Source organism: Lagopus leucura, unplaced genomic scaffold (genome assembly GCF_019238085.1).
Source record: "Lagopus leucura isolate 7727_CA_CO unplaced genomic scaffold, USGS_WTPT01 Super-Scaffold_100008, whole genome shotgun sequence".
Lineage (NCBI taxonomy): Eukaryota > Metazoa > Chordata > Aves > Galliformes > Phasianidae > Lagopus > Lagopus leucura.
The window spans coordinates 31,489,509-31,507,534 of record NW_024962265.1 but is presented as its reverse complement, the minus strand read 5'-3'; the positions used below and the strand labels follow the sequence as shown (position 1 = coordinate 31,507,534).

The window sequence follows — 18,026 nt, the reverse complement described above, 5'->3', positions numbered from 1 at the left end:
ATTAATGGAAAAGTTCTTTCTTAGAGGAGGAGATATTTAGTCGAAGAGTAGCAACTAAGAGGGAACCGAGCTCTACCCAGAATTATGAAATGCGATCAAATATATTTACTTCTTAAAGCCAAACATTCTTAATGCAACAGCACATACTTTCAAGTACACGGTATACTAATGGTATGAATTCTCTATTATTGATCTAGTTAGCCTTGAACGTGTATTCTGACAAAAGTGTTACTATGGATTTTAATGTATATTTCATCATACTGTAAATTAGTGGGTTTTTTTTTTAGAATATTTTTAAAAATCCATAGTTGGATTATTGCATTATAAAGAAAAATATGCTTCTGCACCAAGTATCTGCATTATATAACATTTGCATCTACTGTCCTTTAGGTTACAAGAGAAAAAAGGCTGGCGTTTCATAACACTATACAGAACATATACCTACTTTCTGATTCAGAAACCCTTAAGTTATATTTAAGGCACTTCAAATGATCAGTTCCTCAACAAATCTGAATTTTATATCACTTCCTTCTAAGTAAGTATTTCTGTTGAAAATCCTCAAGTTTAAAAAACAAAGCCAACAAAAAACACCCCAAAAAATTTATCTTAAGTTTCAAAAGCTTCCATTTCAGTTTCAGAAGAAACCATACATTACTACAGCATCACTAGAGAGATGCTAGCAGTAATGACAGAAAGAAAAAAACCTTGGTGACTGCTTAAAAATGGGTGCTCACTAGGAAACAGCGTCTGCTCGCTAAGCTCTGCTTTTGGCATTACAGTGGTATTTTGCATAAGCAATGGGGGAAGGAGAGATTAGTTCTCAGCTAGAGGCTCAGCTCTAGACAAGTAATTTTTCATACAACAGTAGATAGAAAATATTTATTTACTACACATTCACACAGAGTACAACAGACTGCAGTTAAACACATGGATTTCAACTGTTTATCAGTGAGAGTTGGGGCTACTCACAATTGGTAGAAGCACAAGTGACACTTCACCCCTTACGAAAAATCACTTCTGATAAATGCAGTATTTAACTGGAAGATATTGTATAAGATACTTAATATTTATATCACCTTTTTAATGTTTAACATCTTCATGTTTGATCATAAAATGCATGTTTAGAAAAATATTTTAAATTTGAGTGAACTGTAAGAATAAGGCTCTTAAATTTTACCCCAGATTGCATTAGAGATGGGTGTTTCATGGCTTCAAACATTTTAAAGGTGCTCAACCTAGTACTCTGTTAAAGTTAGATAATTCCACGTTCTTCTGTATTCACCAGCTTTTAGAGTTGCATCGCATATCAAAAGACTACACACAAAGTTGGTCACTGGAATGCTCTTCTTCTGGAGTCTTACCACAATCTTTACAAAACTTCTAAGTTGCCATATAACAGATAAAGCCCTTAAAAGTGAGAAGCCCCTTTTGCTAAGCCTCTGCTCATGGCAATGCTCAAGCACATCAACCAAACCAATCTCTCTCAAATCTCCTAGCACTAAGACAGGGATGTTATGTTGCTAATAGTTAATCAGTGGCTATAATCATAGCTAAAACAACCCAGCTGCTGTGGTTCTTAAGCCCATGTGTGCTATCATATATACTGCTATAATACCTTAGCATCAATAAGTCAGGAGAAGTAGGTTATACTTTTTTGTGGCCCATGTAAAATCAGACATTATATTAATGGATTTAGAGTTTGCCATATCAAAAATAAAGTCCTTATATATTTTCTTACAGAGCTCAATGTTATTTTTAGCATATGAATACTAAGAGTTACCAAGCGTCTTGAACTGAGTTTTTTCTGCTATCATGTTTAACATCTGTATTACAAAATAGCCATCAGTAACAATTCATTACCAAAATACTGACAAAACAAATCAAAATCCTTAAGCTAGGTAACATGGAAATTTGTTTATGTCACACTGGGGTGATTCATTTAAAATTTTTAAGATATATTGCTTACTTTCTGTTGTTCATGTTGTTATAATTATTTGACAGAGATGGAGAGATCTTTGGTAAAGTTGAAAAATTGGATGCACCTGGGGACCTTTAAAAATATGAAAATGGTAAATTAGATAAAAATTCTGAGATATTAAAAACCTTGAAAGCAAGCTAACAAAAGAACAATGCACATAAACAAGCATGGAAAATAAACTTTATAAAAAAGGGCAAAGTACGAAAAACACCCAAGACATGCAAGCTCTCAGAATGCTTCACAATAGTTTCATATCATGTTGAAGGAATACTGAGTGCAATTAAAAGAAGCAGGCAAACAAAACAAAGAACGAAAACAGACCACTGTTCTAAAAAAGCTGCTTTCAGTTTGTAGTAAGACAACAGGTATTGCAACCTTCTATAACCTAGAATGCAAATCTAATATGAAAATCGTACATTTTCTTCAGCTAACCATAAATGGATGTTGAGACGTGATATCAAAATGATTAAGACGTGTATCCTAATATTGGTTTAATAGCAGCATGAAGCCATTTCAATATGGTTGTCTTATTAAAATCATTAAAAGAATTTCAGGATATCATGCAGAATAGTAAGCAAATTTTAAAACCTTTAGCCGGAAGTAATAGCATTATCATTCATCCCCATTGCTTAAGCCTATTCCTAAACATAAGGATAACGAATATGTCACTCATAAAGATCCCCTTAATGCAATATATACAATATACGGAAATCTTGCTGTGTTTTTTTCTTTTCCTTTCTCTTCTTTTCTAGACCTTACAGAAAATCATGTGAAAGGCTATGAATACTTGTAAAACCTTTCGTGTTTTTCTGTGGGCTCTACGCAATCCAGCTGGGTTAGAAAAAGCTCCAGCTGTCCTAGTGAAGCTTTGAAATATGTCTCATGATATTAAGACAAGAAAGTTTGTAAGCTCATAATATTTTAAGCACATAACAAGCACCAAACTGCAAAGAGATAGACATTTTTACTCTGGGAATCTTTCCTACTGTATTTTGACATTAATTTAAAACTTTTGATCAATAAATCTTTTCCAAAAGAAAAGATGCTTCGCCACGTTAAGAAAAATTTTACTGAACAGCTTTTCTGTAGATTTCCTTTATCAATCCAAATCTTCTTTGATCGTTATCTTCAAAGTAATATATACAGACATGTCCACAAGAAAGATACAGAACTCAAGTTATTAGTTCAAGTTAACTTGAATTCAACACATGAATTATGCACATTCACTGTTTTTAAAGAAGGTATTTCTATTGAATCATTTTGAATGGAAATGTGAATTTCCGAAACAAATCTGAAGCTTTTATATAACTTAAGACAAATTCAACTGCAATATTGTTTTAAAATTCAAAATGGGATTTATAATAATTGCTGTCTCACAATTCAAAGAAACCAGAAAAAAGCTAAAAAAAAAAATAATAAAAAAATCTGGTTTTCAGCAAAAGTTATCTTGTTCCTCAGAGAACAGAACGATCTGCAGTTTTACTCCTTGCTCCGATGCGCTGCTGCCTGTATGATAAAATAACTGCTTAAAACTAGGCGCTTGCTATCAAATAGCAAGCAATAATGATATGTAAAACAGTAAGAGCTTGATAAAACTCCGACATGTGCAGCTATCTGCTTACATTACCAAATCCTGCGTGCAAAGATTAACATCATTCATTCACAACTCCTTCACAGCTTCAAGCACATTTCAATACTCGTGGGAAAGCTTTGGTAACCACACCGGCAGAAATTCTCCCATTATTAAAATGGAAATGAAAAAAAGGATAACAGAAGACTTTGAATGGACAGTAAGTGCTACTACTGAAAGTATTGCTCTACCTTCAGCTCTTTAACATTGTACAAAAACAACCACCAAAAGTATCTTGCAATAAAACAACTGCAACATATTGGTGGTCTTGTTTTTTGTTTTTTAAACTTAGCATCGCCTTGTTGCAAAAGAAAAGCAGCATTTTTTCAGCATTTCATCTCATTAACTAGAAAAATAAATGACAAGTATGAGTAATGTTCAACACCTCTACCTCAAAACTTTGTTGACATCTATTTAATAGTGATACAGCTGACCACTGAACACAGAATTGTACAAGAATGTTCTTTTATCCATACTGAAGGACAACTGAATACAGACTACATTCTTTCCCATGGACAAGCTACCAGAAATATTCTGAGTACTAAAAACAAAGAGCAATTTTGCTCTGGATTTTTGTCAATATGCATAGAAGACAAAACAAAAAATTCTGGTCAAAACTGTGCAGTATTTTGGTCTTAATGGCAGAGCAAGGTTTATGTTCAAATCCCAGTGTATTTGCTTATTGCTTCTGTCAGTGAAACAAAGCAAGTTCCCTTGCCAAAACCAAAGACTTTTTTTTGCCAGTGCCTGCTTATCAGCTACAAAGCCATCTTAAGTCCCATTGTCAATATGAACCATAACTTTAGTTCACTACACTTCTCCAAATATACTTTCAAGAAGCAAATGACTTATTCTGTTAATTTAAATTCATCAGCGTTTCTTTGCAGATATTCCATAGCTCCTTGAAAACCCATAAACAAGCAATAAAAGACTACTAAATGACAACAAAAAAGAGAAAATATTCTAGGAGCAGTGATCTCATTTACAAGTTATTCTGAGCTGACATAGTGAATAGAGAAACCAAAACACAAGACTAAAACTCAAGAACTGGAATTAGGATTGAATAAAATACTCAACGATTCCTGTAGGTCCCTAGTAACTTCAGATATTCTATGACACAGAACAAATAGCTCCCTTATTTCTCCATTCTCGACACAGACTGAGCCCCAGGGTAATAAATTATAATGTAAAAAGATTCATAAATTATAAGCGATATAAAATATTATAGGCTAGAATGCAGATAATAACCATATCCTTGTCAGCAGGATGTACAAATGTAGCTACACACACTTGAACAAGAGACATGCAAATATCTATCTAACACCTACCTGGAATTAAATCTGGAAGTGATATGAAGGGCAACAAGAAAGATTCTAAAAGTATATACAAACAGCAAAAGAAGACAAGAGAAAGCATGGGTCACTGCTAAATAAGGCAGAGACCCTAGTGACAAAGGGCATGGGAAATGCTAAGGTCCTTAAATGTCTTATTGTTTACCAACTCTTCAGAGTTGCAGGTCTCCAAGACCAAAATCTGGAGCAAGTAAGAATTACCCCACTGGAGGAAAATCAGGTTCAGGAACATCTAAACACACAGGAGATGCATAGGATGGAGCCTGACAAGATGCCTCAACTGCTGAAAGCACTGGCTGATAATACTGTAATGCTACTCAGTTATCTTTAAAGATTATAGCTACTGGTGGAGTCCTAAGGATTGGAAAATATGGCAATCATATCTTCAAGACAGCAAGCCAGAAAATATAGGAAAATACAGGCTGCTCAGGCTTATCTTACTATCTTAAAATATGATAAATATTCTAATAACTGATTCTGGAAACCACTTTCAGACATACGAAGGACAAGAAGGTGACTAGCAGAAATCAACGTGGACTTATGAAATGGAAATGATAATTAAACCACCCTGATACCCCCCTACTACTGAGACGACTAGCTTGTTGATGGGAGCAGATACATCTGCTTCAGTAAGGCTTACAACACTTCTGACAGACCAGGTAGGCATAATGCTGTTCAGAAGGACCTCCACAGACTGGAGAAATAGGGAGATGAAAGACTCATTAAGTAGGTAAAAGAAAATGCACCAGTACACACTGGATAAAAACACAGCTGACAAAAGAAACAACTTGATAAAGATGGTCAACAGCCTCCAGGGCTGTATTCACAAGAACAATGCCAGCATGCTGAAGGAGGTGAGCCCAGCCCTCTCCTTGGCACTTTATCCTGATGAGGCACACCTAGAATACAGGGTTCAGTTTTGGGCTCTGTAGCATAGCAGGGACATGAAAAGTTCTGTGAATGGCTACAGAGATGGTTAAGGAACTGGTGCATCTGACCTGCGAGGAGCAGGGACTGTTTAGTCTAGAAAAGAGAACACTGCAGAGGGTCCATACCAAGAGGTATAAATGTACAACAGGAAGGGATGAAGAATACTGTGTAAACTAGTGGATTACACTGAAAGGACAAGAGGCAATGGGTACATTCTTATATGGAAATTCCCATATTTCAGACAATAACAAAAAGGGAAAAAAGGGATAAACAACTAATTTATTTTTATTATTATTATAAATAGTGAGGGTAGTCAAACACTGGGATTGGCAGTCAGAGAAGCTATGGCTGAGTGAAGATTTTCCAATCACATAATATCCCAAGTTGGAAGGGACATACAAGGATCATCGAGTCTGAATTCAGGCTCCACAAAGGACCACCCAAAAATCAAATCAAACCATATTATAAGAATGTTGCCTGAACACTTCTTGAAATTTGGCACACTTGGTGTCTTTATCACTTCCCTGGGAAGCCTTTTCCAGAACCCAACCACTCTTCTCCATAAACAACCTATTCTGATCTCCAACCCAACCCTCCTCTGATGCAGCTCCATTCTGTTCCCTGGGGTCCTGTTATCACTGGTGCTCATGAGCAAAGCTCAGCGCTGCCCTTCCGCCCACCTCATGAGGAGCTGCAGGCTGCCTCCCCTCAGCCTCCTCTGCTCTGGGCTGAACAAACCCAGGGATTTCAGTTACTTCTCATGTCTTGCCATCTAGACCCTTCACCATCTTTGTAGCCCTCCTCTGGGCACTAATAGCTTATCTCTGTCTCATACTGGCACTGTGGCACACAAAACTGCACACAGTTGAAGAATTACAGATGTTTGCTTCCTAAAAACTTCGGATACACAAGCAATAAAATATTTCAAAAAGGACAGCTATGTACTTTCTACTTCCTTTTGTAAAATATATACAGAGATATATATATACAGAGATCCAGGCCAGAAACAAAAAAACAATTAAGTTTTGAGAGATTCTTCAAGAAAGGCACGGAAATTGAAATTAGAAAAGATTTTTTTAAGAAAAAAACTTACTGTGTGACAAATGTTTTAAGAAAACATTTTTAATTATAAAAGAAAATATCATAAATGTGTCTAGTCTCAAAAAAACAAAAATCAATGTACTCTTTCACATAAAATTGTTAAGGCTAAGAGCAGGCAATCTGTAAGTCACAGAAAGAAGCTGTTAACTATTTGAGGACTTATTTCACAGCAATGTCAAAAAGAGCAGGCCAGGATTAAATCTGTTACTTTTATTATACACATATGTATATGATAATTTAGTTGAAATATTTTTGGCCACATAAGAAGCATTTTTGAAGAAACTAAAAGGACTTCACTTCAGTTTTAAGTTCTCTGAGAAAACAGTGAACAATGCCTTCCTAAGGGTAGAAGAAAATAAGATTCTAGTTAACAGTATCTTTGTATTTTTATCTAATTTGCTTTTATATAAATTTGCACATGAACAGGTAACAATTTCTAAACAGAGAACTAATAGAGAAAGCTTGTCCCCATTATTCATTTGGTACCTCATAGAACTTCATAACGTTAAGTTCCTTTCTTCTCCTTCTCTCAAGTTTTGGGATCATAGATTGTAAAAAGACTTTAATTGTTGCAGAGTATTTCCCAGAACGTGAATAATTTGTTGGGTTGTTTGTTTGTTTGTTTTTGTGAAGTTTGCTTCACTTATGTGAACTACAGCCTTAGATTTTTCTTTCCTATTTTAAAACATACTCTTCATGACAGCAAACCATTCAAATAGTTTCTCCCACCCACACGTGTGAGATAATCTGAAGAATGATGTAGATTTGCAAAGTTAATATAACACAATTTTCTGTGGAGCTATCCATTAATGCTGAGTAATAGCTATTTTGGGAGCAGACGACAGTGAAGACATTTGAGGTGAAGCCACTCTCAGCTCCCCAGAAATGGTCTCACAGAAGCCAAGCTTCCTGTGCAACAAAAATCCCAGTAGTTGATATAAACAGTTGATATAAATAGAACCTCTCAGAGGGCCAAAATCCAGCTACTCCCAAGACAGAAGTCTGACTCTCTACACCACATTCACATACTTCCAGGCATAAAAAAAAACACTGAAGTCTGTGTTAAAATGAGACAACAAAAGATATCAGTAGAATTTAGAGGATTTGCTTATTTAATTTACAGGAATTTAAATTACAGTTGCAATTACTTCCTAAATGAAGTAAATTCAGAAGTTAGAAGAACAATATACAACACAAATGTAAGCACTGACAAGTTTGAACATAGGGCTGAAATTCTTAACTGCACAATGGACCAAAAAAGCTGAATTTCCTCCAAGTTTCCTTAGAAAACAATGGTTTTGGTATGCTTATAATAAACATTTTCATTTTTACCAATTAATTACAGTTATGAGCAAAACAGCATTATTTTCCAAGGCAATGTGCTCTATACTGAACTCATATCATAATTCTGCCACTTTCAAAGTAAATCTTGTTTTTCTCTTGCTGCAGAAAAGATGATCACACCTTTAACATATTTCTTATTAAAAAAAAAACAAACGAACAACTCTGCCTTCATTCAACACCTGTAAGTGGTAAAAAATGATAACAAATGAAGCAATCAAATTAAAGATTGCTGTTATGTTTCTGCTACCAAGAAAGAGGCAGGGAAAATGTGCAAAACATCTAAGTATCTGAGCAGACAGGAACCTCATCAAGTTGATAAAGGAAATGCGAAGTCATTCATCTGGGCAGGAATAGCCCTAGAAACCAGTACACACTGGGATAAAAATGAAGGCTGACAGGCTGGAAAGCAGCTTGGCAAAGACAGTCAACAGGCTCCAGGGCTGCATTCTGAAGAACAACACCAGTACACTGAAGTACTGAAGTGAGCCTTACCCCTTTACTTGGCACTTTATTCTGATGAGAAACAGAGTGCAGGGTTCAGTTCTGCGCTACCCAATACAGGAGGGCATGGAAATACTGGATCAAGTCCAGTGAAAGGTGACAAAGATGATTAAGGAACTGGAGCATCTGACCTGAGAGGACAGAGCAGGGACTGTTCAGGCTAGAGAGGCTTATGTAGATGGAACTGTTCCAGGGTGATCTTGGCAACGAGTAGAAATCCCTAGTGGTATAGAAACATCAGCGATGCCCATAGAAAAGATAAGGCAGAAACTGATGCACAGGCAATTCTGTATTTTATTTTAGTTTTTCATAGTGACAGTCTGTAAACAATGAAACAGGTTGGCCAAGAAGGCTGTGGAATGTGGCATTTCTCAAGTAGCTTACTTTGATCCTTATTTGAATAGGTAGTTTGGATTAGACAATCTTCAAACTTGCCTTCCAACCTCAACTATCATGTGATTCTGTGAAAAGCTTAGCTGATGTTCTGAAATAATCCTGGCCTTTTCAAGCATTAGAAATCTCTCATACTTTCTAGTGATCTATATTTTGGTCTTTTAAAATATGGTATTTTATCCTGTAGCCTCAGAACATATTTACAGTTTTTACTCTTCTAAAAAAGGCACTGCAAACAGCTACTCTCAGCTGCCAGTGCAATGTGTGTAAACCATGACAGGACTGCAGGAAGGTGTATGGGGATACACTGGTAGCGATGACATACTAATACTCCTGGTATCTCACACAGGAGAATCAAAAGTAGCGTAATGTATTTTTTATTCCTCTTATGATTTATTAGATTTTTCACAAGGTTTCATATCGATGTAAAAATCTGGCCCCATTACTGCTTGCTTATAGCTTTTATGTGAACCTACTAAATTTTGCAAACCTTTTGAATTTGAATATGAAATTTCAATCAATGTTTCTGATAGCTGCCAAATGGCAAAACCATCACTTCATATTGAAACTATTTATTCTCATTTTCTGAATATCTTATAAACCTTCTCTGGCACCAGAACTTTCTATTTCATTTTACTTGTCCCCAGATCAAACATTTTTCAGATTATATACTTCAATTTATATGAAATTTCTCAGTGTTCTCCATAAGGTGGAGTAAAAACATGGCAGGAAAGTAGGGATGTCTTCCTACCAAAACTTTTTTTTTTTTTTTTTTTTAAAGCCATGACAGTCAGTCAACTGAATGCTTTTTAAGCTCAGATATTACACTTCCATGTATTTGGCATACCATTCTCTCTGCTGCTCCACAATTTCAGTTCTCTTTTTGTCATAACATCCTGCTAAGTAAGATTAAACTGTTCAAATTAAGCTTAAATTGAACAGCTCAGACTTCATTAAGCAACTTAATATAACCTGTTGCTCCTAATAAAAACGTTTGAGATGAAACGTCAAAAAGATTAGAAGTCTGTATCTTTCAAATGATAAGCAACTATACTACAAATAAATCTTAAGCAACATTAAATCTCATTGCATTAATTCAAAATAACAAAAGAAATAAGAGGAACTTAGAGCATTCAAATGAAAGATAAGCTCAAGAATCTACCAAAGGGGAGAAAAAGCAGTTAACAAAATATGTACGGCTGGTATTAAGTTCACTAGTAGTTCCAATTGTTCCTCAAAACCCTTGTGTATGCTGGAGGATACCATTTAGAATCTACAAATGCTGCTGAAAAATGTATTCAACTGAAAAAAACAAAACACCATGCTGAAGTCTTTTTTTTATCCCTTTCCATTATATGTAGGTGCTGCTCATAATGGCAGCAGGAAGAACAGAAATATAACATCATACTCTGTAAACTGATGACAACCCAACAAGAACAAAAGCAACATCCTGGCAACACAAGACAATTTAATAATGTTTATGGGTAAATATTACGTGCTCTGAAGATAAAAGGAAAAGCTATTCACAAAAACATTCAAATATACTGATGAAATTCAAATATGCTTGAAACAGAAATCTAAAATAAGCCAAGTTTCACAGTTTCCTACTGAAGATTTCCTTCTATTTTTAAACAAGACAAAGTATATTACTGGCCAAAGTCACCAAAACTGTGCAATGAACATGCAGGAAATCACCTTTTTAATATTATGTTCTACATTGTGCAGCACTTAAAACAGACAAACTACTTTGTATTTATTGAGACAAAAAATAGAAAAGGCGATATGCAGAACAGAAAGAAAAACCAACTGCGTTTCAAAGGAAAATATTATGGGAAAATAGATAAGCTATGGTGAACAATATGAAAAACCTGTCACTTACTTAGGAGTTGAAGAACCTCTTGGCCATGTTCCATCCTCATTCTTCTGTTCTATTACCAGTACCTACACACAAAAAAAAACACACAATAAGAATACCAAAATAAAAACAGTATTTTCCAGTGTTTTAAATCAATTTGCTTATGTGGGATGGAGACAGAACAGACTGATGTTTAAGTTACTATTCTCTGAGGTTAACTGATATCTTTTCAATTACAATGCACCCTTACTCATTCCCTGTTCATTTTTCTGGCCTCACCTTGATTTGTACAAGTTTGGGTTTCAACAACCTGTGGGTATGGTGACCAAGATCTGACCTCTCAAAGAGATCAGATGATCACTTGCCTAAATAGAATCTATGAATCTATAGAGATCACATCTACACAACAGTGCAATTAGGAAATGGGCATTCCTGAACAAATGCTGCCCAACACACAATCCAAGTAGGCAGGAAATAAAAAAAATAAAATAAAATTCCACCTTATATCCTTAAATCATACCTTCCTGTTTTGTCCTTTTTTTTTTTTTTTAAAGAAACAAAAATATTCTAGTTAATGTGCCTAATATTAATTTTCCAAATGGAGAGTAGACTAATGAAATACAATTAATTCAAGTTGTTATTGCTACAAATGGGAGAACAGAACACTCAGTCCTAAACACAGGCAAGTGCCATTTGAGATGTCTTTGGGTATTTGAGATATCTGCCCTATGCTGGCAGATACGACACTGGACCCACAAAAAGCTCATGCCTTTCTGGACTGACAGCTGGGATAGCCCAGATCATCTGAAATGGCAACTAGATTCTAATATCTTAACTGAAACCACTTTATACTTTGTACTTCAAGTACAAATAACTTTATGTATTTGTTCACTAATATTTCAGGATGCTAGCTATCTGCCATGCCATACTTTTGTGTGTCTGTGTCTACACAAACACATACTATAATATATTCATATATACATATATTCACGTATACACTTGTCCTCAGAATCTTACATACATCATGCTGTCTCTTGAAGATGAAATCAAATTTTCAGTCTGCATACACTAAAGAAACCACTGAAAACCAGCTTTCCATTACAGTTTTCAGCCTGGAAAATAGTGGCTTACTATTTTGAATCTCGAATGCTGTAAAACGTTCTGCTCATTCTTCCTTTCATTGGTTTTCAGAGACTACTGAATGAAAGGAAGATGCAGATGTATCAGTTCAATGGAATCCTTAAAAGCTCACTTCAGAAATCAGCTGCTGAATTCAAAACATTCACCCACCAATCACGCACACAGCTTAGTTTTACATGGTAAAAATAACTATTAGATTAGACAGACTAATAGAATAACTACCACTAAATTAGGAGGCTTGATGAGAAAAACTTCAGCCCTGTATGTCAGCAAGTACAACTGACCCAAACACACATGCTCTGCTTGGGACATTTAGCATTTTTCAGAAACCATGGTTCAATTGTTTTGAATAATATCTGTTTTCCTTTAAGTACAGATGTCACCAGCAGATCTTTTTATGGCTATATTAGACCATGCACAGTTCACAGTTAATGTTTCACTGGGATAGAGGCAATTTTCAAGATATATCTTTGACACAGGTTCTTACAGCAGGACCTGTGCATTGTGAAAATAAACTGTGAGGCTTTAACTGAAGTTAAAGAGCACAACAGTCCAAGCTGTTATTTTGGTGCACTGTTTACTTACCTTCCATGCCATAAAAGAAAACAGAGGCACAACATAAACACTGTTGTTAAGTAAGCTAAAGTCAAGTATTTTGAAGAAAAAGGAAATATTTTAATATAATCTTGCCTACAATTACTGCCATCAAATTTTATTCATTCTTGTTTGTAGCATAACAATATGACCTACAGTTGTTGAAAAAAATTCAACTTGATTTGAAGAGTAATGAATCAATATAATTTGAAAAGTTATTCCAATAATGAAATTGCTCAATCAGTTCACACGTAAATTTGTATAGTTTATTCCCAATTGTAATGGTAAAAAAAGGTATTTAGAAAAAAAAAAAAATCTTCCCACAAAGGCATTTATAAGTAAGGATGTGCTCTCATGCAAGTTTTTATTTTTTCTTTCTTTCTGAAAGCCAGACACTGCAATTTGAGTCTTTTATTTTCATAGCCTTTTAGACAAATTTTTATTTATTTATTTTTAAATAAAGTTGGGTTTCATTATAGAAACATATCCCAATTTTGGAATATTGCTTATTTCAAGTTTTGCCAAATTGAAGTCAGCAATGTTACATTTATTTCTTTACAGTTCTCTAGTAAATTCATATTTAAAGATGAAAATACAATTATAAGTCACTTCTATTTCTGTTTGTTTAAAACAAGTACCCTGTCCCTAATACAATTTATTAGCACTTTTAAAAGTATGGAAAATACACTGGGTACAGATACAGCTTCATGAGCAAAAAATAAACGTTAAAAAAACAACAAAATAAATGGTATGACACAGTACCTGTCCCTGATATAAACCAGCATCTTGTATGGTACTGTCTGGTTTATTCAAAGGTTCAAAAGTATTACTCATGTATTTGTTCCACAATCTGGTCTCTTTTTCACCTGGAATATTGAAGATTTTTCTTATCTCTTTTTCAATTGTATCTGTTTTGAAAAGGAGAAAACAGAATTTTAGCACTTATCTAGACAAACATTTCAAACTGAATAAAACATCAGAATCAGTAGCCCTTATATTCAAAATATGGATCAAACTCTAGAAATGACCATATAACTGTATCATGCTGTAGAAAAAACAGGAAGTTGCTAGCTGGCATGCCCTTAAGATGGAAATAGTCAGAGGAGTGTTTTATTTCCTCCTGAATCTCCTAGCAAAGTAGTCCAAATACATAACAGCATAGGAGATGACAGGAGCTACCCTAGGTACCTGTCTACTCATTTCCCAAAGCGTGGTTACACAGAAGTGTGGGTGGACAGAGAATGATTAGAAGTGAAACTGGCAATAAAACTAGGGGCAGGAAGGGCAATTCATTCTGTTCCTTTCTCAATTCCACTGTTTTTTAACCTTCTACTACCCATGTCTCAGTGCAATTAGCACTAAGTTCAACACATACACTCACAGAAATTAAACTCTACTCTGTGCTGAAACACTACAATTCTCCCTTGCCCTGTACTATAAGCAAAGCTTGAGTTGTTTTTTTTTTTTTTTTGTTTTTGGTTTTTTTTTTTTTTTTTTTGATCTTTCTTTCCATTTCAATCAGTTCTCAACCAACAATTTCAAATAACTACATTTGAATACAAGCATGAATCTATTTGGCACAGTCTTAAAAAAAACCCAGATTTATCAACGGCTTCCGCTAAAAAAAAGAATTTGTGGAAGATATTTGCTCATTAACTTATTAGTAACCATGAAAATTAAATACTTGAGCATTTCAGCTTTTGTTCTTCGAAAGTAAAAAATTAATATCTCCTGTTGCAATTTCATTTACAGAACTACTATGTAACAGTAATCATCAATCCTATCAGATGACTATACAGTACATGATATAACCAAGACTCTGGGCAGACTACGTTCCACTTGGCTGCTGTGCCACTTTTAGACTGTGGAATTGAGTTGGTTTTTTTTAAACAATTAAGAATTAAGATAAACAAACAGAATTAAACAAAAAGAATTAAGATAAATAAACAAGAATTAAACAATTCTGACTTTAAAATCCTAATCCCTGCGCCTTCGCCAACTATCACTGAATTACTGACTCATAACCTAATATCAATGTGCCTGTTCAAGTATAAATATGAGCACAATATATTTCAACATGCACAGCCTGAGGCATATTGTGTATTCTGTCATTATCAGGTCTATCCTCTATAATTATTTCTTTTCTCTACCTCAAACTAACTTATCTTAGTTTCTACTTGTGCAGAAAAGCAAAGGAATTTCAGGAATAACACACATTTGAAGACTGGCTAGTGAATATTAGATTACACTTATTTATTTTTCTCCAAAACCTCCTCTGTATATTTAAATTAAGGAAGGTCTGACCTGACCTCCTGAGGGTAACAAATACTGTAAGTAATGATAATGGGTAGATACATTAAAACTTCTTGAATGGATTTAAGTATGTTACGTCCATTCACCTCAGTGGAATTTATACTAAAGGGACGGTAAGAGAAAAATTCCAGGAATCATCCAGGAATCAATTCTTTCACTCAAAAAAGGTATCTACTTTTCCAGCTCTTTTTCTGACACGTAAACTCTTTTGGATGTCCTGGCTACGATGGCACAGTTTGCTGTTCTGCATAAGAAGATTAGCTTCAGAAAGAACATATTTTCAAGGCTTCCAAGAGAATCTTGTCCACACCTCAGAAAAACAATTAAGGCCAGTGTCCAGAATGGGGTTGCCAGTGAGTCTGCTTCTTATTACCTTTCACGAGAACGTTCTCATAATTATCATTATTTCTATGCTAAGAATAAAAATGAATGTATATCCAAGTAACATTCATTCTGCATCTGATTAGAGAAAGAAAAAACAGAAATTTATATATAAACTATAATTCCAATGATACGGCTTAATGCAATATGGCTAAAAAGTAGCTTGAATTTGGTATATATAATTTTGAATAACATTAAATTGGTTTATCAAAGCTACTAGTTTTGCTTAGTGAGTAAAGAGGTACACCTTGCCAAGTTAGTACAGGTCCCAAGAAGGGCAATTAACACACAACATTGAAGGCTTGTTTCAAGGACATATTTCACAACTTCTAAGTTTTTATTCCATTACAAGCAGCTGATTATCCATTTATCTTTAAGATTAAAATCTAACAAGGGAAAATTATTCTGTTTTTATGGTATGCATTCTGCAAAATACTAACTATAAGTCAGCATAAGTAAAATCTGAAAAGACCAGCCCTGCTGTCAAGCAATGCAAGGTAATGGTTGGACTTGACTTTATGTCCTTTGTCTATACCACAATACTAATTGCAGAAGTACAACTCGCTGTAAGAATCCTACCCCAGATACACATGTACAAATACACCAAAAACCTGGGATATGTGATCAATAATATCTTGTGCATGTTCTGTTACATTCAGGGACAAAAATGACATTATGTTTAAAGAACAGGCAAAATAACTATGAATAACTACAAGATCTGAATATAATAGAGGATTCAGTTACTTTAGAGAATGTGCCTGGCCTGCCAACTTACAGCCCAACGGTTACCTTTGTACATCAGCTTTAGGTATTAATTCATAAATCTAATTTGTTCTTGTGCTGTGTAATATACCCTTTTATGTATTAACTTAAAATTGAATGAAAAAAAGACATCAATGGAAGGACATGAAAAAAATGGTATTTCTTACACAACAAAAGCCATGAAAAGCAGTATGGCATCTAATAAAGATACTAAAAAACACTGTCATGCTGTTCACTTTCTGGAAAGTGCAAATCTATAGAAATAACAAAATAACCCAGATACTTAGATAATAAAATAAAGTTTCTTTTTTAATTTACTGATAACCCTAAATATTCTAAATTGCTCAATTTCTAATTTCAATTCAAGCAAGACTAGTCCCATCCTTTGTAAACATTATAATGCTCATTTATCATTTTACATAGATTTATTCAGAATTCACTACTAAATACAATTTAAACAAGTAACAATCACACACTGTTCAGAATGCTTCTACATACCTATTGTATCAGCTTTACTAAATCTTCGTGTGACAACATTGTTCATATTTCCATTTTCACAAAGCTTTAATTCTGTCAGATACACTTCTACTTTGCAGTGCTTTACAAACATACCCTGTTCAACAACCTGAAAAACAGATTGACATCAAGTATTAATCCAAGTACATTTATGCACACACAGTTCAGCAGTTTTGAGACTTTTGCAAGAAACCGAGGTTCAAAGAAAACAGGACATTTAATAAATGCCAAAAACTGAGACTAAAATTCTCCTATAACTTCTTAGAAACCTACTTTTTAAAAAAGTAGAAATTTTCCTCACAAGATTATACCTTATTAATTAATACCATGACTTTCAAAGCTGTAAGTACAGTGCAAATCACAAACGGGGATGCTTAATTCCAAGATAAGATGCTTAAACAGAAGGTTAAAAGCACCAAAAGTTATTTAAAAAAAAAAATAATCATCTCAGGACACATTCAATGTATGCTGTCTCTTCAAAACATGAAGGACTAGGTTTCACAGCTAAAAAATACTTATTAAAAACACAATACACACTACTAAATTCTAAATTTCACACGTGATTTTTAAACAGATCTTATATTTAAAGTAGACCCACAAATCTGCCAGCTATGCTCTGGTAATGAATACATTCATTTGAAATTCCAGCTAGTCATTACAGTTGTTTATTATAGGTTCACTTTTGTAACTTCTATTACAAATTAGTAAAATACAGGATTTTTTTTTTTTAAAGTAAAAATGTAAAAAAAAAAATAATCAGGGTCACCTCTTAAATGTTTTTCCCTTTGATCTTCCAAAGTGTAACTGCAGTACTTAGTCATGTAGACTGTTCCCAAAATAACCATCACCCTGATATGTGATACATCTGACAAATATGGTTAAAAAAAAAAGCCATCAGCTACTCGCTAGGAGAGATCTGCTATCTACTGTACAAATATAACTTGCATGCACGTGCCATAGGAACAAAAAATGAATTAAGAATTCCATTGTAGTGCAATGGTTTGCCAGAGTTATGACTTCCAGCCATGACATTTAAATAAAAATGTCTTTACTTCAGCAGCTTATTAGGATTTTCAGCTGCTAGAGTAACAACAAAATAGTTGTAGTAATCAGAACTGAGCAGTGTGGGTAAGACATTTCTGAGAGAAAAAAAAAAGAGAATGTAGTAGTTGTATCACTGTATGCTACAACAAATTCATAATGTTATTTGACTCAGAACAAGTACAACAGTAAATC

At 34.3% G+C, this 18,026-nt stretch overlaps 1 protein-coding gene across 3 annotated transcripts in view; it reads right to left on the bottom strand.

Annotated features, from left to right (window-relative positions):
• Nucleotides 1-18,026, bottom strand: part of USP15 (ubiquitin specific peptidase 15) — a 63,776-nt gene that overhangs the window by 24,603 nt on the left and 21,147 nt on the right. Inside the window, exons 1-5 of one of the 3 annotated variants that reach the window (XM_042872619.1) lie at nucleotides 17,557-17,625; nucleotides 16,773-16,899; nucleotides 13,581-13,726; nucleotides 11,109-11,170; nucleotides 1,967-2,050 (exon numbers count right to left, since the gene is read on the bottom strand). In XM_042872619.1, the coding sequence (XP_042728553.1) occupies nucleotides 1,967-2,050; nucleotides 11,109-11,170; nucleotides 13,581-13,726; nucleotides 16,773-16,884 (404 nt within the window). In that variant the 5' untranslated portion in view covers nucleotides 16,885-16,899; nucleotides 17,557-17,625. Of the gene's footprint in view, nucleotides 1-1,966; nucleotides 2,051-11,108; nucleotides 11,171-13,580; nucleotides 13,727-16,772; nucleotides 16,900-17,556; nucleotides 17,626-18,026 lie in introns of those variants that run through there. The other 2 variants (XM_042872617.1, XM_042872618.1) reach the window with 2 other exon arrangements.